This window comes from Adiantum capillus-veneris, chromosome 5 (assembly GCF_014529385.1).
Source record: "Adiantum capillus-veneris isolate H3 chromosome 5, ASM1452938v2, whole genome shotgun sequence".
Taxonomy (NCBI): Eukaryota; Viridiplantae; Streptophyta; class Polypodiopsida; order Polypodiales; family Pteridaceae; genus Adiantum; species Adiantum capillus-veneris.
The window spans coordinates 86,095,587-86,120,477 of NC_140935.1; the positions used below are offsets into that span (position 1 = coordinate 86,095,587).

The 24,891-nt window shown below is 40.6% G+C and overlaps 1 protein-coding gene and 1 pseudogene across 7 annotated transcripts in view; both read left to right on the forward strand.

Annotated features, from left to right (window-relative positions):
• The window catches only part of LOC147457666 (MIF4G domain-containing protein / MA3 domain-containing protein), a 116,523-nt gene extending 115,979 nt beyond the window's left edge, over positions 1–544 (forward strand). For all 7 annotated transcript variants that reach the window (XM_086512519.1, XM_086512520.1, XM_086512521.1 and 4 more), the window contains one exon: positions 81–544. In XM_086512519.1, coding sequence (XP_086368645.1) covers positions 81–476 — 396 coding nt within the window. In that variant the 3' untranslated portion in view covers positions 477–544. The remainder of the gene's footprint in view (positions 1–80) is intronic.
• A 10,192-nt stretch (positions 545–10,736) lies between these two features.
• Positions 10,737–21,601, forward strand: LOC147457667 (ABC transporter C family member 8-like; annotated as a pseudogene).
• The last annotated feature ends 3,290 nt before the right edge of the window (positions 21,602–24,891 follow it).

A 24,891-nucleotide genomic window follows, 5' to 3' on the forward strand; every position in this document is an offset into this window, starting at 1 on the left:
ACTGATATCGAGCAAAGTGACTATCCCCGTGTTAATATTTTGAGAATGATTCTTGTGGTGTTTTTGTTTTGGATGATCAGTATTGTTTATGGGACCATTTCAAACAGCTTGGCTCCATGGAGACTCGCAGACTTGCAAATCTAGCCCGTCTTCTTGCAGACTTAATAGGCACATTTTCACTTTCGATTTCAGTCTTAAAAGTTGTGGAGTTTACAGATTCAAAGACTATGACCCCAAAAGCTGTACTTTTCTATTGTATTACTCTGAAGGTTCTCTTGACTGCTTATAATGATGAGGTGGTGAGGAATGCTTTTATGAGGATAGCTTCTGCTCAAGAGCTGGAAGGTTTACGTCTCAAGCTCTCGGTGTTTATTCACCAACATTTGATCAAGAGAGAAGCAGAAAAGGACAGTAAATTGTTAATGAAAAGGATTGCCATAGCTAAGAGAGCGATGGCTGCCTCTGTTGGAATCTAGTAGTCAAGGTTTTGTGGCTCATTGTTTTGGATGTGGCTTTGTTAATGTGATGATGGTTTTTCCTTCAACAGTTTGTTCTGTGATAATCCTATTGTTATCATGAGACTGTTATTACCTTTCTCAATGGACTTCTCTTAAAAGGCTTCTTCCCAACTTGAGTTCACATATTGCTCTGGTGTTATCCTCTGCTTTCTCTCAAGGAATTCTGTTTGAAAGGGTTGGTTAATTTGGCTTCTAGACTGGCCCATGCCCACTTGGTGTAAGCTATTTTAAGATACCACAAACTTTGAAATAACAAGAGATTCCTTGCGCTGCTTTACTTTTTTTCCACTGTGTATATATAATTTACCTTTTGCAAAGATGCGGATTCATAATTCTAAGCTTGAACTGTTGGTTGCTTCAAATATGTTAAAAAAATATCTATACATCAAAACGGGAGCATGCCAAAAATGAGCAGCAGTACATGGACGTCCAGTATAGAATCATTTTGGAAGGGAGTGAGGTTCTCTCTCTCTCTCTCTCTCTCTCTCTCTCTCTCTCTCTCTCTCTCTTTGGCACGGTTGTACACATCTATTCTTGAGCAGCAGCTGAGCAGATGGGCAAAAAGGGAGGGGATAAGCGCAGCCGGGCAGGCAGGGTTCAGGAGGGGTTTTTCTACTCTTGACCATATCTTGACACTCAGAGCCATCATTGAGGAGGGTAGATCGCGTGGGAGATGGATCTATTGTAGCTTTGTGGACTTCCGCAAAGCATTTGACACAACGCCTAGAGCTAGATTGATGCGCAGATTACAGCAGTTGGGAGTACCCACAGAGCTCATTTGGGGGGTCACGGCATTGTACAGGTCACGAGTGGGGCAGGTACGTACCTCAGAGGGTCTATCCACACCGATTCACTCCACTATTGGGGTGAAGCAGGGTTGCCCGCTCTCTCCTACTCTATTTGGTATGTATGTGGATGAGGTTTCTGACTACATTGAGAGAGATGGTGATAGAGGTGCACAGTTGGCAGGGACACGGCTTCCATTATTGTTATATGCTGATGATATTGTGTTGATCTCCGACTCTTTGGAGGGGATGCAACGTCATTTGGATGCTTTGAATAGGTTTGCTCAGGAAAGTGGTTTGTTCGTCAACCTTGGTAAAACCAAGGTCATGGTATTTAATACCACCCCACACTGGATCAGGAGGTCAGCGCCAGCATTCACATACGGCTAGGAGACTGTGGAGTATACAGATGTGTACACTTACCTCGGAGTGGTTTTTAGTGGGCCAGCATTTTCATTGAGGGCAGCAGAGACTAGACTGACCACAGCCCATGTAGCATTGGGTAGATTGGAAAGGATGTGTTCACAGGTTCAGTTTCAGGAGCCTCGGACGAAGCTTTGGCTTCTGCATTGTTTTATGGAGCTGAGATTTGGGGACCATCATTAGATCATCACGGGAGGACAGGCCGTAGTGATGGATGGGGGGACATGGAGAAGCCTCTAGTCTCTATGATCTCGTAGCTCATTAGAGCCAAGGCCTCGGTACCACGTGCTATTGTGCGAGCAGAGCTAGCTGCCCCACCACTACTGGTTGAGGCGCTCATCAGATCGGTCTCCTTCATACACCGCATGTGGGAACTTCCCAGAGACAGCTATGCCCGCCTTGCACTTCAGTCCTCTCGACAGTTAGCCATGCAGGGAGATACAACATGCTGGTACGGGGAGATGACATCATGGTTTCAGGGGCATGGGTTCAGCATAGACAGATTGCCTCCCTTCCAGTACTCACTGGATGCACCCTCTCTGACTCTTACACAGTCCGAGGTCACCAGGCTCATCCGCGAGGACTTGATTGACTCTTACACAGTCCGAGGTCACCAGGCTCATCCGCAAGGACTTGACTCAGCTAGACACCAGGAGGACATGGATACAGCCATCACAGGAGCTGGGCACGAAAATGGCTTTCTAAAGAGAGCATCTCCTCCAGCTTACAGTTGATGGTTTTGTGACGAGGCCCAGATACATGGACACCCACTTGTCTCATGGGATACGATGTGCTATCGGCCAGATACGTACATCTTCACACCAGCTGCGGATCGAGACTGGGAGATACAGCGGAGTACCAGCAGAGGCCAGGACATGCCCCCTGTGTGACATCGAGCCTGAGACAGAGTTGCTCTACACATGCCACTGCCCCGTCCACTTCGAGATACGAGGCCGCTTCCATTGCTTGTTCAGAGAGGGCTTTGGACCATTCTCCAGAGTCATGTAGTACGAGGATCAGAGATGCTTGGGTTTGTTTTTGCTCGAGCTACGCAGACACAGAGAGAGCCTGATGAGAGGAGAGGCTAGCAAGTCCCAGAGACAGATCACAGATTTCTTTAGAGCTACCACTGGACACCGGGAGGAGTTACTACCACAACAGAGCTCGTCGTCTCACACCAGAGGCACACTGATCGACCGAGCGACTGAGCTGGGAAGATCCAAACGCCCACGACTGCGGAGGACTACACAGCATCGGCGGAGGTTGCATCAGAGGATTCAGATCACTTTGGCTCGACATGCACGACGCCCGGTTAGACTACTGACCATGGAGGAGATTGATGAGATCCGCTAGCGACGATGCTGGATCTCTTGTGATCTAGCTATCCCAGCTAGCTGTTGTTCACACCTAGTAGTTTAGGATTCCATAGTATTTTATTGTGACATTTGTCATTTCATTTTTGTCATTGTTGTCATCTTGTTACTCTGACTCTGACTTTGTATCAGATCCACCACATTGTAACTTTCTGGTCTCATAGGTCACTTTGGCCTTTTGAAGACGTTAATATAACATTTCATTTCATTCTCTCTCTCTCTCTCTCTCTCTCTCTCTCTCTCTCTCTCTCTCTCTCTCTCTCTCGCGCGCACGCGCGTGCGTGTGTTTTCGTGTGAGAATAAGAAGAGGAAACTTGAATAACCTTTTTGTCATTCAAGTATGGCAGATTGCTTATCCCAATATCCTGTGGAGTATCATCTCTTGAGTTCAAGATTCGTTGGATTGATCTTTGTGGATAGATCTTTGAGGTCTCTTGGGATTGTTCTTGTGATGTAAAAATCAATCAATCAATCAATCTCTCTCTCTCTCTCTCTCTCTCTCTCTCTCTCTCTCTCTCTCTCAACTAGAGTACTGACCATGGAGGAGGTTGATGAGATTCGACAGCGACGGATGAGAGATTTTATTTGAAACCCCCCCCCCTGTATCTCGTCTCAATCCTGAATCAACTTCAGATTTATTTCCTTCCTCCTTAGTGTTTTAGTTTTAGTGTTAGTTCATTGTAACTTTGTAATTTTCGTACTTAGACATGATATCAGATTCACCAATTCTAACTATTTGGTCCCATAGGTCTTTTTGTTTTTGAAGAGGTTAATATAATCTCTCTCTCTCTCTCTCTCTCTCTCTCTCTCTGCATGCACGAGCCCGGGATACATGAGTAAGGCCAATATGAGGTGGGGGAGAACAAAATTAGAGAGGAGGATGAGGAGCTATTCAAAAGTGGAGGAGCTCACAGCGTCGGTCACCATATCCAGTCCTTTTGGATGGCATTTTATTGTTTGCGGAGGGTGAGGGGCCTTTGGTGGAGTTCTCTAGTGTTTCTCTACCTTTGTGGATCACATCATCTGATTGAATTACCTCATAACCTCTTTCCAATATCCTCTTTTAGGGATTTCAGAGTCTTTGGTAAACAAGAAGCTTCATAGCTATAATCTCTCAACCTAACTTCCTTTTTATATGGGGATTTGAGAATCGTTAGATAGGCTTTCTCTTCCTTTCTGAACTTTTCTCTTTCATAGAGTAATGCTTGTGATTCTTTACATGAGACATACGCCGCGGTCATGTATTTATGATAATAAGGTTTTCAATCTTAAAGTGCAGGAATCTAGTACACTTATGATATGCATTGTTAATGGCATGTTGCTCTCAAGGAAAAGTTGTTATATGTCCTTTCAATTTTGGAATTGTCCTAGTAGTGTTCTTGCTCTATTTTACAAGTAAAGACATGGCAAAGAGTGATAGAGATTTCAAATCCGTTGGTACACGAAAATGCTCCAAAAATCAACTTTTGCAGCAGAGTGCAACAAATGAATGCTTTGAAATTTCATACTATTGTTGGTCATGGTATGTTCCACTTATTATAAAAATTGGTGAGGGTTGTGCAAACTCATGCAAGGAATCTTGTTTTATTTATTTCATGATTTTTATGAGCCCATTTCAAAAAATGTTGGACATTTCACATGGTTGCAAAATTAAGTGCTCTAACTAGCTAGTAAATATAATAGCAAGGCACAAAAACACCACGGCGATCGCTCACGTCACGCTGGTAATATACAGAGCACTAGTAGAAGTCGAGCAAGAGCAGAGCCTCCCTCAAAAGCATCAGGAAGACCATGGACGTCACATCGGTAATATATAGAGCACGAGTAGAAGCCGAGCAAGAGGAGAGTGTGGTGTTGGTGAGTGCAACCTTGAGAAATGTAGAATGAAGATGTATTTTCAAATCTATAAGTGCATCTCATGTTGTGGTGCAATTTATCTATGAGGGAAAGCAAACCATGATATTTCGATATTAGGAATGTTGAAGCAACAATTGCGCAAGATAAATATCTCAAGACAGGCGTTGCTCGAAGGCTATATTGTATTGGGTGGTGGTCTATGGACATGATGTCAACTGTGGTGTTGTTACCCAAACAAAATTGTGAAACTCACTTCTCACAAATTTAGTATAGTGTGTACATTGGTTACAAACATAAGTTGCAAGCATAAAGACAATGTTTTAAAGAAGGGATCATTCAAGAAGTAGTGACTTATGTAGGGTTTTCAAGAAGAGGAAGTTCATGTGTATCTAGTCACAATAATATGTTTTGTGATAGCATGGGCCAACGGTGGCATGGCGTTCAAGGGCTACACACGAGTGCATGAAGAAGATGAGGGATCAAGGCCTACTCGTGACATTGTCTCTTCAAATGCTTTGATCATAAGATATGACGAGGTCAATAAGCTCTTGACTGTTTCGAGCATATGCAGCTTTTGAGGGCATGCTTGAGAAGGGAAGTAGTTGTGAAGGATGTAGCAAGTTAGTCGGATTCTTATGTCTTGCTCATCAATGGAAGCAAAAGCATTGTAATACCCATTATTTTAATAGTCTCAATCCATAATTGAACTTTGTTGTTGCATCTACCAAGGATGTTCTACATGACCTTGCATACGAGAAACAAAATCTTAAGGGGGATCAGGTGAAGGGAGATCTGGCTTGGGAGTTCAAAACTCTTGGATGATTGCTTTACTGCTATGGTAGACTGTCCATTTCCTTGTTTACAGGCTTCGTGCATCTTCTTGAGCTTGCTTGCTTTAAGCTTGAGTTGATTTGTGGTCAGTTCCTCGGCGATCCAAAGCTTTGTTCCCTTAAGGTGGTAGGATTGTCGTAGTAGGCTCGTCCGTTCTTCTTTGTTCTTGAAAGGGAGGATGCATTGACCAGGGGTCACACGTCTATGCATGTTGTTGATCCACGGGACAATATCAGGCTCCATGTTAATTGGTTGAAGAATGTCATTGAGCTTGGCAATAGCTTCTTCAAGTGTGTCCTCCTCGGTGCACCATGGTCTTCCAATCCTGATCTTGAGAGCAAGGGAATCTTACAACCTACATTCTTGTAAGGTTGTTTGTATTTCATTGTCGATCTTCTTATGTGCGGCCTCATGAGCTTCTTTCTGAGATGCCTTGACAATCTCATTGAGAGAAGCTTCGACTTCATGTGTCTTTGCTAGCAGATTGCTGTTCTCCTTTGCTTTCATCCCCTCAAGCTTACACATTTTTAGTTTCTATACATTAAGAGCCTAATTCCTTGAAGCACAAAGAGTCTAAGATACATATACTTCCATGTGCATCAAGGGTGTCGTCGTAGTAAAAATGTGTGCTTAGCCTTATTAATGTTTCTTCTATGAGATATGGCTTGTCCATGAGACAATAATAAATCAATTCTTAACGAACATTGTCGTGCCAATTTGTGTGCAAGGGATGACACGCGAAGTACAAGTTCCATTATAGCTTTTGCTTGGACTATGGTTGGTATCGGGAATCGAGTTGTAATTTTGATCGGGTTTACGATTGGAATAATTGAGTTGATAGGTTTGATATGGTACATTGGTTGATATGTATGACAAATACAACAATAAGCGGACGAATTGTTGATATGTATGCCAAAATTGATGAAAGGTGGATAGATTTTATGTTTGAGGCTAAGTTAATTGTTTCAAGGGCTTGATCGGGTTTGAAATAGCACAAATATGGCAAAAAATGCTTCAATTTTGTGTACTTTGGCTTTTTGTGTGTGTGTGTGTGTGTGTTTGGGGGGGGGGGCGGGGGGGGGGACTCGGACATCCGAGGTGTAAACTCAAACAAGCATAAATACATGTGAACACGCATCCACTTCAACGAAATGAACGCGTGCGTCCGGTTAGCTCACGAGCCTGCCATAGTGCATGTCTGAGTTTGAATCCCTGGGGGTGATCCGCCGTTGTTTTTTTTTTAATTACTGTCTGATCGCCATGAGATCCCCTTGTCTGTCGTCCGTCCTTGATCCCATGGCAAGGTCTTCATTCAAGACCCCGTGCCATTTAGTCGCGGGGGTGGAGGGAAATGCTCTTGTGTTGGGAACTTGGGGTGTTGACACTTGAGGGGTCATGAACATGACCAAGCCCTTAAACTTGGTGCTCCCTGTAACAAGGGGCTTTTCCCACAAAAATAAGGGAACAATCATAGTACCGTGAATGTTTCTCAAAGCATGTAAGTGAGCGTTCATGTGTTCTCGATAAAAGTGCTCCTAGACATAGAAAATTCAATATTCAATATTGAGTTTTGGAGGAGGAGCTTGGTGTGTTCTTGAAGGAGGAGGAAGAAGAGGAGGAGGAGCTAGAGTCTCTCTCTCTCTCTCTCTCTCTCTCTCTCTCTCTCTCTCTCTCAGTCACAAAATTTAACTTTTGGTCTACTTAAATGATTTTATCTCGCTAGAATTGCCATTCTAGTAAGAGAAGATAAGATAGAGTGGAAGGGCCAAAGTTAAGATTATGATATAAAGGTTATTTACAGGAACTCATGGTTCCGAAATGTTGATGCTACCTCGACAAGTTCTTCAAGAATTGTGTAAGGGTTATATGCATTTTTACAAACGACTATACTAGAGAGAGAAAGTGTGATGGAAATTGATGTATACTAATTTATTGTAGCTGAAAGGATATCACATTTATGGAAATTGATGTATACTAATTTATTGTAGCTGAAAGGATATCACATTTATGGGCCATGCGAAAGGATATCACATTTATGGAAATTTAATTATTTAAGTGCTCTTTATGAGCTATGGTTCTATTATGTCCGGGTGGACAGTTTTTGTCCATTTTTAAGCATTCAAGAAATCTATAAATAAATACGTGCAAGAGGAAAATGTTCATTCTTGCACGTGGGGAGATTGCACCCAATGTTTGCGTCGTCCTTCTCTCTTCTTACCTCTCCTCTCTCGACGTGCCTGTGTAGCACTCCATTCTGGGAGGTGCACTTGCACGTGCTCTTTCACTCTCTCTTGCTTGCAAAATTTGCCAGGTATGCAGATCTATTGTTTTATGGTGTGTAGTATGTTATTTTCATTATTTTTGTGTGCTTTGGACGCTCGAGAGCTCCACTCTTCATGTGCATCCATCTACTCTACCACAAACAAAGCAGTGTCTTGGAAGCCCAATAAATAACACTGCTCAATATACCCTCCAGATTCTTCACGAGAGGGGTAAAGCATCTGTTGAAGAGTGGGAGCGTACCCACATTGGACAGTGCTCCATCCTCACTCAAAAAAACTCCCAAAATACTACCAATCTCACTGTGACAGCTAGACCCTCTCCCAGACTAGCTAGACCCATACTAAAACGAAAGCAGGGACTGGATCTCGAACCTTTTTTCAAAAATTTGGGATAACACTACTCTTTCTTTCTCTAGAGGCTGCTGACTCCTCCCCCCTTCCTCCTAAAAAGGGGGTCTTTCAAAAAACGCGCTGACATTTTCTCTCTCTCCTCTTTACTCTCCAAGTTTGCTATCTCTCTCCTCTCCCCCCTCCAACTATGAGATCTGCATCTCCTTCTTCAAGACTCTCTCTCTTCTTTACTCTATGTAAGGCTGTTGTCTCTATCCTCTCTCTCCTCCAGCTGTGAGATGTACATCTCGTTCTTCAAGCCGCTCTCTCTTGTTTACTCTCTCCAAGGCTACTACCTCTATCCTCTATCCTCTCTAGCTATGAAACCTGCATTTTCTTCTTCAAGTCCACTTTTCCCTCCAAATACCTATTGCAACAGAGATTTGAAACCTCCCTTCTCCATAGATGATCCAACCTCCCTTCCCCATAGATGACCCAACATCACCTTCACACCTCTGTGTAAACCTCAAGATCTGAAGCACTAGATGCTTCTAGAGTATCTTCCTAAACAACTTCTTTGGTCCTTCATCATCATCTAGATCTAAAATGGTCTACCCTCATATCTCAACATTGTTTTGAAGATTAGGCACAAGAGGCTTCTTTCACCATATATATTGGTGAGAACAATAAGCTTTGTATCTATTTCTAATGCTCTCATAACTTTGCACCGCTATATTGGTTTTTGTTTCCTTCTTTTAGGTAGAGATTTGTAGTGGTTTCATTGTTTATCATTGTATACATCTTAACATTGCTGGTTATGCTGCACTAAGAATAACCCTGTATATGAATGAATCTTTATTTTTTTGCAAGGTGTGCTGCATTTCTTTCATAACTTGTTTAGGTGCTTGTCAACCCAAGAGCATTATTGAGTCATTAAGATGCAGCAATGTGCAAGATGATAGTGGGGATCACTATCGACTACAAATGATTTATGCAAGCCTTCACAATACAACCAAACTAAGGGGTCAAGGAGACCTATGGCTTTTCAGGTGCACAATTGAAAGAGGAGAATCATGGATTTCAAGAAGAAAACTCAAGATGGCAAGTTGCTAGCAAAGGTAAAACCTTGAGATCTTTCTCTAAACCTAAGTTTTATGCAAACTGTACATTGCCCTACTTTTGCTTACATGTTTTGGATTGTCCCATTTATGCTTTGACCTCTTAGGTTGTTTCAAATGTGTACATGATTTGGCGTATTTTTCTTATATATATTTTTCCATCCAACTTTATCAAGTGTGAGTCTTTGGAATCTTTTACAGAAAAATTTTAAGCTATGCATATGGACCTTGGCAAGCTGTAATGCAAAGTGTTTACCTTGAGAGATTGTCTCATACGAGAAATTCTTCTATAGCCATCCTTATGCCGCATCAAGGCAAAATGGATGCGATTATATGTCTCCCATTAACTTAATAAGCTTGGATAGTTTGCAATGGCGGATAACAAACAATGCATTGGGACCAACAACCAAAAGAAGGATGGAGGTGGATCTGCATGCTACAGTGTGCCTATGGGTCACACAAAGCTGACCTATTTCTCTACCAATGGTTCTTTATATTCCTTTTATGTAAATAGCACAGTTATATCATTTGGAGAAGAGAAGGTTTTCACTTGTAAGGGCATCTCATTCCCATGATGTATCATTATACTAGCTCAACCACAGAGCCCTATTTTAACAAAAAAAAATATTTTACATCCCATCTCTGTGCATAACCGTGGATTGTAAAGTTTAAGTTAAGTTCTTTTAGTTTTTAATTTGATTTAGGTGGTGATTTTGGTAGTTTATTAATCTTTGAATTGTGAATGTGTCAACTTTGAAAGTCATATGTGAAGTTTTAAATTTCATTTCTCCTTGCCATAAAACTCTAGCTCTCTAGCTTTTTATGCCAGTTTCTCCCATCTACCTCCATGGCAACACCCCATGAGGCACTCCTTATGTATTTGACAAAGATGGGCCTTTACCGATCACATCAATACACTAGTTCCCGTGTTTGAGGGCACAATTGACATAGAGACAACATTAGTCATTCACATTGATGCATTCAAAAAGTTTGTGCATGGAGGCACACATGTCCAAATATGCAATTGTTTTAAGGGACTCACACTAGGTGGTTGTTGATTAATTTTCTAAAGCATATATAGAAATCTGACAAGAATTTTTGATATTTTCTATTGAGGTTTTTCATAGGGCTTGCTAAGAGGGACTATAAGATAGAGGATGGGGATGACCTAATTGACTTGGACATGAGGTGTATAGGCACCCACTTCCTTAATTGGAACATGGTTCTAGCTTTGTTGGTGCTTGAGGACATAAAGCCTAGGGCTCAGAAAAGAGTAAAACGCAGGCAAGATGCTCGTGTAATCCTTGTTGACAAGAAAGACAGGGAGGTTGAAGAGGTAAGTGAGCATTTTGTGGCCTCAATGGCACTTGAGATCCTTTGGGACTCTAGCCATTCAGACGACAAAGATTAAGTACTAGCTAGAGATGAGGTAATGGAGGATATTTTTGTGTTCTCACTTTGCATGCAATGGTGATAGAGGGTGATCAATCTCTTTTCCTCAACAATATTTCAAACATTGTGGGACTTTGAGAGAGTGAAAACTGCTAAATTGTTCCAAGTGTGCTCATTCATTGAGAATGAAGCTTAGGAAATTATGGACCTCTTGCTCCTGTAATATTTTTGCATATCATGCAAGGCCACTTTCTTGGCTCTCCATTTCCTATTCTTCTTAGTCATTAGTGGTGGAGGAGGAAGGGGTTGGCATTTCCATGCAAGCTCGTGTACTTTCTTTTACTCTTCTAGGGATATCTATTCCTCTATTGTTTTACCTATATTCTTCTTCTTCTTTTGTCCTGTTCACCGATGATCTAGTCTTGCATGACCTCTCTACAAGAAGCCTAGTTACCTCAAAAGGGAATATTTTGGCAGTCTTGGTCTCGAGCTTTGCTCGAGCTCGGGTATGAATTTTTTATTTTGCAGCAAGTGAATTTTCTCACGCATGATGGTTTCTCCTTGTGAAGGGGTCCTTAAAAATGTGCATTTCTAGAATAGCAGTTATAAGAGTAAAAGGTACTGTGTGAGAGAGAGGCCAGACATGCAGCGTGCATCCCATGATAACCAATTCTTATCTTCTTCATTGGAGTCCAAAAACTCTTTGGAGAAAGAAGCTTGAAACATAGTCCAAGACGAAGGACGAGCATCTATTGGAAATGTCATCCACCACTTATAGGCCTTGCTTTTAAGAGATAGACTTGTTTCCACAACCGTCTTTATATCTGGGGTGTGTCTCAACCTATGAATATCACTCCATTTGTGTAAGAATGTATTGACCGCATCATTGTTGCAATCACGCTCTTCCCCGTGAAACTCAGGAATGGTGATATTCTTAAGCAATGCATTGCTACCTTCTGCATCTTTTGAAGCACTTGTCTCTTGGACTCCTTGAGTCGTGCGAGCTTGGTTTTCTTGAACCATGCCACTTGTGGCTCCTTGAGTAGTCTGTGAATTCATAATTTTCACAAGTAGCTCTTTAAGATTTGTAACATTTGCATTGAGTACAAAGAGGTTGCATTCAAGTATGCTTTGGCAATTTTCCAAAGTCTTGAAAGCAGCCATACCTATTAGGCCATGATCTCCTAGATCATCATCGTCATGCATATCAGTGTTGACAGTACCTGTGGTGCCCTGTTTTTTATGTACGTGCTCAAAATCAAAAGTGTGTGTAGGTGGAATATCTTCGTTGGCCATGGTAAACACACACTAATGTAAAGAGAGAAAAAAAAAACGTCAACTTGTACCTTGTAAAGCTTGAAGTCTTTGTGTTCTTTATGCTTGGCGATTTGCGTCGCATGCGAACCTCACCTTGCGGAAATTGTAGTGCTTCATGTCGTGTTCATTGTAAGAATACCTTCGTTGATTCTTCACAAAAACTCATCATTTTTGTGAAGGCTTTTCTTCACGTGTGAAGCTTCCTCCTTGAAGAAAAAAATGAATTTTGGAGGAAAACTTGCCTTCCTCCAAGAAGTGAAAAGGAAGGGTGAAACTACTTCCTTGAAGTTTTGAAGCTTTCCTTTTCCTTCTAGCTTTCTTGTCAACACAAGTATGCTATCTTTTCTTGTTATACACAACAAGGCTCAACATCTTGGATGGTAGAGTGTTGGCCTCTTACCCTCATGGGATGGGTTCAACCCTCCTTCATGCAAGGGTTTAGAGGACCTTCCTACGTGCATAGCCAACGGTACCAACACAGTCTCGATGTCGTAGAATTATCGATCGAGTTTGCCTTGGTCGGCCCTCTTATTCGTGCGTTTAGGAGCGGCCAGCTGTCGTTGTCTGCCTTCGCGTGCTGCACACAGGCCTTTGTGCCTACCTTCTTTTTGCTGCACAACGAAGGCGTCCCTGTCTGCGAATGATGGGAGAGAAGCAGCACGTCGCATGCACATGCAACCCTCTTTTCCCCCTTTCCCAAAAATAGCTCTGAATAACAGTGAAAGGGCGCTGGTAATGTGTGTGCTAGTCTCTACCCAACCATGCTATCTTATAGCCTCCCCTTAGCGTATACACTGTCTAATTGTGCCGGTGGCCTTGCACGTAGGACCCATGTCCTTACATTATAGAAGAGCCATGGACAGGTAATTTGATGAACTATGCATTTCTCAAAGTGTTTAGATGTGAGTTTTTCAACACATAGATAGAAGTTCAAGGTCTAAGCTAGATGCATTGTCAAAAAAATGTTTCTTCATTGACTATGGAGAAGCAGACTTTGGGTATCGCCTATAAGAATCCTGAAGATTGTAAAATCTTTAAGATTAGAGATGTTATATTCAAGGAACAAAAATATGTACAAAAATTACTTGGAAAAATGGTGACAACATGCAACAATGCCAACAAGATGAGGAATCTCAACTTATATCTCGGAGATCTACTAAAGCTAGTAGACCTCTAGAGAGGTTCATTCCTTTCTTCAACCATCTCTTTGTCTTGGATTCTAAAGATTTAAATTCGTATGAAGAAGCCATGCAACAAGAATCCAAAGAAGAATGAACAAATAACATGCAAATAGAGATGGACTTGGTGCATCAAAATCAAATCTTGAAATTGGTTGATTTACCTAAAGGTAAATGGGCACTACAAAACAAATGGGTGTACAAGTTGAAGGAGGAAGAAGAGATACAAGTCTAGGCTTGTGGTAACTGGGTTTTCTCAAAAGAACGGTATTGACTTTAATGAAATATTTTCTCTTCTTGTAAAAATGAATTCCATTACTTGTTTTAATTAATCCTTGTGGCTACTCAAGACTTAAATCTTGAGCAAATGGATATAAACATGACATTTCCTCATGGCGACTTAGAGGAGGAGATTTGCAGGCTTCAACCAAAGGGGTATGAAGAAAAGGGTAAGGAGAAAATGATACACAGGTTAAGCAAAAGCCTGTATGATCTAAAGCAAGCATCAAGATAGTGGTACCTAAAATTCAATCAATGGATAGTAGATCATGGATTCAAAAGATGCAACTCAGATGACTGTGTGTACACAAAGAATTTGGGAGATGGAATATTTATCATCCTAATGTTGTATGTTGATGACATGCTAATTGCAAGAGCTAACATGCAAGACATAAGAGATCTAAAAGAAGAGTTGTCTAAATATTTTTCAATAAAAGATTTAGGTACCTTAAAATGGATACTTGGTATGAAAATATCAAGAGATAGGTTGAAGAAGCCATTAACACTATCTCAAGAGGATTACATCAAGAAGGTACTGGAAAGGTTTACAATGCAAAATGCAAAACCAATTTCTAAACCTTGGCTAGTCACTTCAAACTAAGCAAGGATATGTGACCAAAGAAGGAAGAGGAGATATTTTATATGTCTAAAGCTCCATATAATGTAGCAGTAGGTTCTCTAATGTATGCTATGGTGTGGATAAGGCTAGATATTGCACATGCAGTGAGAGTTGTGAGTAGGTTCATGGAGAATCCAAGTAAAGAACATTGGCCCAAGCTGTGAAATGGATACTTACATATCTAAAAGGAACAACCAAGAATGCTTTATGTTTTGGAGGCATTGACATTTTCTTGCAAGGGTATACTGATGCATATATGGTAGGTGACAAAGACACTCAAAGAAGCACTATAGGTTACATCTTCATTGTTGGAGGCACAACCATAAGTTGGGCTTCAAAGTTGGAGAAAGTGGTCTCGCTTTCTACCACAGAAGAATAATATGTAGCTCTTATAGAGGCTAGCAAAGAGATTTTGTGGCTTCATAGATTTTTGGAGGAGCTTGGATAAAAGCAAGAAAAGTGTGTCTTTTATAGTGACAATCAAAATGTCATCCATCTTGAAAAGAATTCAGCCTTTTGATCAAGGACAAAGCATATTGAAGTGAGATATTACTTCATGCGTACTTTTGAAAAAGGGACATCTAAAGCTTGGAAAGATTCACACAAGTGAGAGTCCTATAGACATGCTAACAAATATGGTTAACAAGTAGAAGTTGAGCTTTTTCTCATATTCAATTGGCATTCATCAAGGATAAGAAACCAAAACAAAAAGTAGTCACACGTTTGGTGGAGACCAGTCTCCAAGTGGGAGATTGTTAAGTATGGAGCATGATTTATCCTTGCAATTATTATTCTAAAAAACACACATTTGTAATGCCCCCATTGTGAGGAGAAGCCATTGTGCATGATAAAAATCACTCACCATTGGAATATTCCTTTTTGCTTGAATTTCTAAGCTTAATGGCAGCTAGAAAATGACCAAAAAATAGTCGACCGATGATCGATAAGTAATGGATGATTGGCCGCCAGTGACCAAAATTAAATGGTCAATTGACCGGTGATTGGTGGTCAATGGCCAGTGGCCAAAATTCAATGGCCCGTGGTCGGCATTCAATGGTTGGGATCAAGTACTACTTGGACATGTTTATACAAGGGCATCTACACATGGACGACTGCCTCTCATAAGAGAGGGCATCCCATAGAGACTCATTTTGGTCTATAAATGGAGGTTTCTACTACACATGAAATGGTGGTGGGGGATTGTGTAAAGTGGTTAAAGAGAGAGAAGCAAGGCAAAGAGATAACTAGGTGGAAGGTCCTCTAAGGGTTTCTAATCCCTTTGTACTTACTTCTAGTTTGAAGTGCTTCAAAGTATTGGGAAATCATATTAAAAGTAGAAGGTCTAGATGAATTCCAAAGATACAGGGTTTTAATAGGGGTCTTGACAAAGACTATCATCTTCATGTCAAGATCCAACACCCAAAAAATTTGGAAGAAGCCATCAGTCATGCCCAAAGATATGATGATGACCAAGAGAGGAAGGGAAATGTTCCCTATTCTAAGAATAATTTTTCTAAGAGCAATGTGGCTAAGAGCCAATGGCGAGGTAGATCTCCCACACATTCCAAGAGGAATAAGAGATAATCTACCTCTCCACGCCCACAAGAGGCTAAGAAGCCTAAACAATCACGAGAAACTCCAAAGACACCAAAATTAGCACAGCTATTTATAGAGCATATATATAGACTCTACGGTCTTCCAGCTAGTATCATTAGTGACAGAGATCAAAAGTTTGATAATCACTTCTAGAGAGCTGTGTTTCAAAAGTTGGAAACTAAACTTAATCTAAGTACAACTGATCATCCAAAAACAGATGGTCAAACCAAAAGAGTTAATCAAGTGCTAGAGGATATGCTACAAGCGTACCTTAGCAAGAAGTAAATCAATTAGGAAGACTATTTACCTATATTGGGATTTTCTTAGAATAATTCAAAGCATGTGACTAGAGGGTTTAGTCCATTTATGCTTTTATATGGATTTCAACCTAGATCACCCGTTACGGTGGGGTTGGCTAAGGAGAAGGTACAACAACGAAAGGATTTTCTCCAATACCATTTTGACATGCTTCAAGTTGCTTAATAGAATGTTAAGCAAGCTCAAGATCGATATAAGAAGTACGCAGAGATGAGCATCATCATCTTGCTACTTTCGAAGAAGAAGACAAGGTTTTCCTCAAGGTTCCGGAGCATTCAGAAAGTTTGAAGACGGGAAAAGTTGCTAAACTTTCACCACATGCTATTGTGGACCGTTTACCATTCTCAAAAGCATAGGTCAAGTGGCCTATAAGTTAGCTCTTCCAGAGCACTCACGAGTTTCATCCTGTTTTTCATGTTAGCCATTTGCGAAAACAGCTAGGACAGAATGATAATGTCATTGACACAAGTGTGTTAGTTGACCTTATTGAACCGCTAAGCATCCCTCACGAGCCAAAAAACTTTTAGATTCTCATGAGCTTCGCACCTAACATCAGATGACAAGTGTTGGTAAAATGGCTAGATAGACCTAAAGAAGGTTCTACATGGGAGAATGTCTCCGCACTAAAGAAACGTTTTCCTATGTTCGTTTTCGAGGACGAAAATGATTCTCCAAGGGGGGGTAATCTAAGGACATGGTTCCTACGGGCAAGGCCACCGGCATGGCTGGATAATGTGTACGCTAGGGGGAGGATATAAGTTAGCATGGTTGGGTGGAGACTAGCACATGCATTACCACTGCCCTTTCATATAATTCCTCCATCCAAGTGCGGTTGAGGGTGACCAATTTCTCAAGTACACATATGTACTTACTGCTTCTATCCAAGCTAAAGTGGTAGGCTTGTATGTTATCGATTCAAGCTTTTTGATTTTTCTTTCATTTTTCACTTTTAGAAATTTAACCCTCCTTTGCTTATCGAAAATTTTGTCCTCACCGAACTCCAGTTTTACTTCTTTCAGACCTAGTAGAATCTTCTTTGATTGAAGGATTTGAATTTCTTTGGCACTCAAGTAGCCAAGATGCTAGTGCCATACCACACCATCAACTTCCTAGTTGTTGCACAAATGAAAGATTTTGTGCTAATTGTACACAAGTAGAGTGTATCCACCTTTCCCCCCTTTGCGCTAATTGTACACAAGTAGTGTACCCACCCTTTCTCCCTTTGCAATCACGAGTCTTTTGACATCTTCTATTTTTTATTTTTGAATGTAACGTTATGACCTTCATCATCCAATTGACCTGTAGAGATTAAGCTTTTAGCTTTTATAAAGACTATTCCTTTCTCAGCAGTTTCACAAGCTTTATCATGTCTTAAGTATAAGGTATTCCTAATGGCTTCAAAAAAAATAAAAATTACTACCTATATAGTGCAAGGACACTCTAAGGAGAAGAAAACACTAAAGAGAAAATAAAGGAGAAGAGAAACACAAATGTACCAATGTGCACTCTACCACCTCTTTAAATGGACTCAAAAAGTCTTTTGACTTTCCACCTTTATGTGGCTTTTCATTTCCTAAACTCACCTTTCACTTATGCAAAGATCTTTGCGGATGACTCATTGCTCTTCTTCAAGCCAAGATAGAAATGCTAAGAAGAGCCCTTGAGATTATTCAGCTTTTTTGCCACTACCTCCGATAGGTTATACAAACTGGTGAGCGAGTATTTTCAAGCAACAAAAAAATTGAGCAAGTCCCTTTAGACATTCTTTATTACTTAGAGTGAATTGCAGAAGTACAAGAGGATTTTTCATTGTTGAAAACTAATCCCACAACCAAACTCAAATCTCATGATAAATAATCCCATGGAATTGAAATTACAGCCAATTTAAAGGTTGCACTCTTGCCTAGCTATGTGAGCATCTACTTCATTCAATGACCCCAAGCCAATGTCCGTGCTCTCACTCTCATAACCATGAAGATCATTGTCATCAAAGTCCTCTGTGGACTAAAATAGAGCTCACTTGATCATTGCATAGAGGATCATGAGCCCCGGATCCTCTTCCTTTTCTTTGAGAGGCTCTCCTAACTACTGGACTACACCCAAGTTTTCAAAAAAAAAAACAACCCCTTCAATCACCAACGACAATCGTATTTTACACATTTATCATGTATTCAATACACTCATTGTAATCAACACACTCATTCTATGTTGAGAGCCAAGCATGAGGTAAAGTCTAGCTGTGAGCAAGCTGTGATAACAAAACAATAGCATATCTTAATTCTTATGAGGAGATACTAAAGATGAAGTTGCATTATTATAGCATCAAAAACATTTGAGATTAGGATGCCTTTATGTCACACAAAAAATATGCTTAATCACACAATGCAACTACATGACATTGTTTGAGCTAGTGGCTTTGTAATCATGAAGAACTAATTAATTTCAAAACGCCTCTAAATATTGAAGATTCTATATTGACAATATCATTATAAAAGAAAATTGAAGCTTTTTCTTCCTTCCATAGCCTCTATCTACAAACTCATTTGACGCCAACCAAGGGCCTAAGAGTGTTAGAAAAATAAACCCGGGGTGCAATGTATTTTTAAACTAGCTAAAATTATAAAATCCCGATTATATTTTAAGCTTGCCTTTAAGAAAATTTACAAAAGTTTTCCTATAATTAATGGCAAAAGCTTCAAATTTTGACCTGAAAATTGGGAGAATTTCCAGTTTGCCCTTATTTTCACCGGTTAGGGAAAATGTTATTTTCTAGCCCTGGCCCGCCTAAACATTAATGAGCAAAACGTAATCAATTAGTAGTCAAAAGTACCTAGCATTCGAGAGATTTCCATGTCGTTTGCAGGCAAGCTGGATTAAAGAATTTTCTAAGCTGTATGATTTCTTGAGCTTGAAGGCCAAAGTAATCTAGCCAAATTCCATTTTTTAACAACATGTGGGTGACAATGCATATCAATTGAATTTTTTTTTCTTAAAATGGACCCTATCAGTGTTGAGGCAAAGTGTGCCTTAGCTTACCCTTGATCCAGTTGAGAAACCAAATTAGCGGGTTGAAGGGAGGGCAAGAAGGAGAAAATTCTACTTGAAACTTTTTAGAAAATAGAGTTAAGCTACAAAAAATACCAATTATTCTAGAAAATTACCTCTTTGAATTCACCCTAAAGTATTTTTGTGAAATTTATTTTTCAACTGTGCTACCCGATGGGACCCTACCCGACGAACCCTAAAGTATGTTTGTGAAATTGATTTTTTCAAACTCTGCTACCCGATGGGGCCCTACCCGACGACGGGCGCTTCCTCTGCCTGTGCTGTAGTAGCTCTTTGGTCTGCTATTACTGCAACAAATCCGCACCGGCGTGGAATGGTTGCAACATCAGATCAGTGAGCTATGCGTGCCTCTTGGGTGGATGATGGCAAGGAGGACGAATGACAATACTGTGACACTTTGCAGTGATTGAAGGGATTGAGATATTGGATTGACAACTAATCTGGTTGCTATTGCATGTGTGTGTATCTTAGAAAATCTTGCAATGGCATTTACCACTACAATGAGATAGTGGGGCTTTGCAAGCTTGGACACTACCTGCAGACAGCTAGTTGCACTTACGCTCGGCTCCCCCTTCGCATACCTTTTCAAGCAATGGCATATATAAGTTATCGAGAGAGAGAGAGAGAGAGAGAGAGAGAGAGAGAGAGAGAGAGAGAGAGAGAACACGAATTGCTCATTGTTACACTAGGCTCCACAGCCTTGCCGCAATGTAGAGAAGAACACGAATTGCTCATTGTTGCACCAGGCTCCACAGCCTTGCCGCAATGTAGAGAAGATACTTTCAATCTTGGCATGGATATCCTGGGATGTGTACCTCAACGACATGGAAAAGTAGGATGAAAGACTGAGAGCAACCACAGAAGTTTTACAAGGGATGGAGGTGATCAAGTTGCAAGCATGGAAAGAGAAATTTAATCTATTTCTAGAAGAAATGTGTAAGAGCAAGTGAATAACCTTAATGACACACAACAGAAAAAGATGTATGCTACTATTGTTTACTGGCTTATGCCTACTTTGTTGACATGCTTGGTCTTCATCACTTGTCTACTTTTTGGCATCCCTCTCAGATCCATAATGGTCTTCACAGTACTAGAAATTTTTAGGATCATCCAAGCTCCTGTTAGGATGACTCCCGATGTCTTGTCTTCTTTTATTTGAGCTCATATATCTTTTATTTGCTTGGAGAATTTTTGGGAAGAAGAAGAACGTCCTGAGGGAAAAGCATTGGCAACAGTCGGTGGTAGTGAAACCATAACCTGAGATTATGTAATTAGGGTGGATGGTGCATCTCTAAGATGGCATTTTGAGGATCCTCAGCCTACACATTGTGCGCTTGATGTGGTGATAAAACGAGGAAGAAAGGTAGTTGTTTGCAGCACTCTATAGGTGTCCGCAAAACATCTCTCCTTGTTGCTCTTCTTGGAGAAATGACAAGGTCATGTGGCACTATTAGTATGGCTCCTGTTCTCTTTCCCTAGAAATGTAATCCATCGTTGAGTGTGAACTAATGTTAATTATGGTGTTTTGCACCTTATTAGTAAGCAAGGATGTTCTTGTTACATGTGTGCATCTACAGAACATTAGCATACGCCTCCCAGGCTGCTTGGATCTAGTCAATGTCAGTTCGTGACAACATCTTGTTTGGAGAATTAATGGAAGGACTGCGATATAATGGGGTGGTGCATGCTTGTGTACTAGAAGAAGACATGAAGAGCTTTAGCCATGGTGATCTTACAGAGATCGGAGAGAGAGGAACAAATTTAAGTGGCGGACAAAAGCAGCAGATCCAATTGGCAAGAGCAGTGTACAATGATGCTGACATTTCCTTACTAGATGATCCATCTAGCACCGTTGATGCACACACATCTTCTCACTTGTTTTGTGTAATTTCTTGCATCTTTTAATGATTGTACATAGTGAGCTTGTGGTGCTGCAAATAGTGAAATTGAGAAATTCATTTTGGTTCACAAGAATGTTTGATGGGGGTATTAAAGGACAAGACAATAGTGTTGATGGAGTATTTGCCCTTTGTGGACGCTATCTTGGTAAGTCTCTCAAGGTGTTGAGACCACTTCTAGTAATGAAGAGTAAGCATGTTGGTGATCATGTCACATTAAATATTTTTGACCTACAACTGATTGGGGTAGATAATGAAAGAGTCTATCTGTGCCATGACCTTGGGTGTTTTCAGTAGTGAGAGCACTCACAATGTAGAAGCTTTTAAGAGATTATTGCTTCATGACTTTATCTCTGCATCCAATAGGCAAATGCACCCGAGTTTCAAATTTGTGGTAGTGAAAGTAATGAACATGGCATAATTTTTTTCTTTTCACCATTGTTGCTATTGGATCAATATGCTTGTATTTTTCTTCGCTTGTTTTTTTTTGCTCGGTGATTAGAAACCCCCCTTGGCTCAATGTGTAGTATTGAGAAATCAAGATTGATATATCTCTTAGAAAGTGACTCCTTTGACTCCGCAGAGTGGTCCGGAGAAGTCATAGGCAAGGGCATTGTGTACAAGCACCTAGGTGCTCCACTTGGGGTGGACATTATGGATAAACAAAACTTTGACTAGTTGTTGACCAAAATAAATAGTAAAATGAGAAGATGGAAGTTTGTACTCCTCCCCCTCCATACCAGAGTCATGGTGATCAATTCTTTGATGATACCGTATATTTCATTTTGTGTTATCGTACGTTGCTAAACCTGAGAAAATCCAATTGGAAAGAATTCTTGAAGCCTATCAAGCAATTCTTGTGGAAAAGCAACATGAAAGCCACAACTCATTGCCAATGGGAAAATGGGAATGCGTAGCAAGACCTAAGAATTAAGGCGGAATGGGGATTATTGACGCCATGGTGCATGCAGAAGCCTCATGTGCCAAACTTGTTGTCTCTTTGATTGACCAAAAACAAGAATGAGCTATCATGGCCTGGGATATGATAAACGACACAAATTTTATTTCAAAAGGGAGCATATGGAAGAAGGCCAATGTGCTTGACAAGATTTTGGCACCTTTTTGGACATTCTTAAAGTTGGGCGGTTGCACAGGGAAATTAGCACAAAAGTGTAACAAAGCAGCTTCAACCCTGGAATGGGGGGAGAATTTCAGATATTTCAAGGATTCCTCCCACAATTGGTCTCCCTAGCTCTCCAAACTTGGAAGGGGCTTCGTGGATCCCTTTTGGAGGAAAGTCACACGATTGGTAAACAACAAAAAGATTTCTAAACTTTCTCATCTTTGCGATGACATAAGATTTTGTTGGAAGGATGTGGAGCTCTTGGTGTTGCAACATAATCTGGAGTTATAGAAAAGGCTTCTAATTAGTAGACTTTTGGAAGTGCTAGCATCCTCATTTACACCTAGTTTTGGATAAAAATTGATTGGAGACTGGCATTAGCTGAAAGACAAAGTTTTCTTGCTTCCCAAGACCGGGAGTAGCTATAATGTCATGGTGTACAAAGTGGATTGGTTTGCCCCACTCAATAGAATCTGGTTCAAAAACTTGTCAGAAGAACATTGGGAAAAGAGTGTCAACACCATATGGGATACTAAAGGGCATGAATACATAAAGATATTCATCTGGAAAGGGCTCTAGGGTGCCTTTGCTATTGGGATTAAGGTGCATGCCAGAGGAATCGGATCCGACACTTGCTGTGGTTGTAGGGCAACCTCTAAGAACCCCCTTCATCTATTTTTCAAGTGTCCTCCTTTGCGAGGGACTAGCTGCTAGGGTTTGCAAATGGTAAGAAGGAGTTGGAAGACCATCTTCTTTACGGATGACCTGATCTTGGAAAGTCGTAGTTTCCAAATACAGACAATTTTGGTGTCCACACACGTTATCAGATTTTGCTACCTAAATCATGTATGGAAGTCTAGGAACCTTCGGTTTTTTGAGAACAAACTGGATGTAGCTCATTTTGGGGATAGTGTGCGTCAGAGCACTGAGCTCATACATGTCGTAGGAGCAAGAAGAGGGGCACTTGACAAGGATAAAGAATGGATTCAAGCAGTGAATTTATTAGAACACTCAAGAGGGTAGGTGTATCGGCACTCTATTTTTATGTACAAGTCTAAATGAAACCCTAGTACCCTCATGGCACATGTAGTGCTTGAGGAAAATTGTATTCTTTTCGAGCTACCATATAATTTCTCTCAACTCACAATTGTGAGTATGGCAAAAAAAAACGTTTTGAAAGGATTTTTATTTTTTTCGAGATTGGGGAGCCATAAACATCTCCTAAGTATATATACCTAAAATTTCCTTTGGTGTGATGTTGGAAATAGTGCGTGTGGTGTCACATGGAATGAAATTGTAGTCTATTACCCAAGAGTTACACACATCATCTAGTGAAAGAATTAGAGCATCTTGGTCCACTTTGCCTGCCCCTTCTTCTTGGACCAACAATCCTTCTTGATGTGGCCCTTCTTGCTGTAGTTTCAACACTCAAGTAATGAATTTGTTCATGACTCCTTTGGTTCTTGAACCAGCCTTCATTTGGTCTTCTGGTTGTTTCCATTGACAATGCAACACTTTATGATTCATCTGTGCTTCTCCTTCACATTTCCTTGCTTAAGAGAACACCCATAATACCATAAAAAATGAGAGTATTTGTACCAGAGATTGAGTTACTTAGGGCCATTACAAGGCTATCTCAACTATCCGACAAAGATGATAGTATTAGGAAAGCTTTCACTTCATCATCAAAGTTCACCTTCACCAATCAAAGCTAAATTATGTTGGTATTAAAGTCATTTAAGTGGTCTACAACTGAACTAATCTTTGCCATCTTTAGAGTAGATGGATGCAGAACAGTTTCACCACTTCCCACACTCCCCACCACCATTTCATGTGTAGAAGAGGACTCATTTAATAGGCCAAAAGGAGCCTCTATGGGCTACCCTCTCTCATGAGAGGAAGCCATCCATGTGTAGTTGCACCCTTGTGTAAATATGTGTGTGGACTGATCATGTCCTAAGGGCATGTCACTTCCCTTTACTCATGTGCCAGCTCTCGTTCACCACATTACTCCAGGGGGGATTTGTTACAATATACATGTGGTAGTGATGTGTGTGAACACACCAAGACCGCCGGGGCATTTTTTCCCTCTTTAGGAGGTTTTCCCCCCAAGCATTGTATATACGCCCATCACTCTAGGGCTATCTATCTTTCCATTGGACACTAAGTAATACACTCTTAGTTGTGTGCCTTGGGCTTCCTTCATCTTCTCCAAGCTGTGTGCATTTCTCTACAACCCTAATTCCAACACTGCATAACTCAATGTGAGATGATCTCAATGGAAATTCCATTTAATATATGTATGGCCACACCATTAGAAAGTGTTGATTTAGTAACTCAGAAGATAATGCATGTAAATAAGTGTTGATCAAGCATGTAATCAATATAGATGCTTTGGTCTTGAAAAAGAAACGAGAGTGAGGATAGGACTTAGCTAACTGGTTCTGTTCAAGTGTGCGTAGTCTTGATGGTACACATGCATTAAACCAAAATAAAAGTGGATAGGTCACATTCTTTTCCAAAAATATTGAAGGGTAAAGAAATGTGGAGCTATGAACCACATAAGAATACAACTTTAACCGACTGCA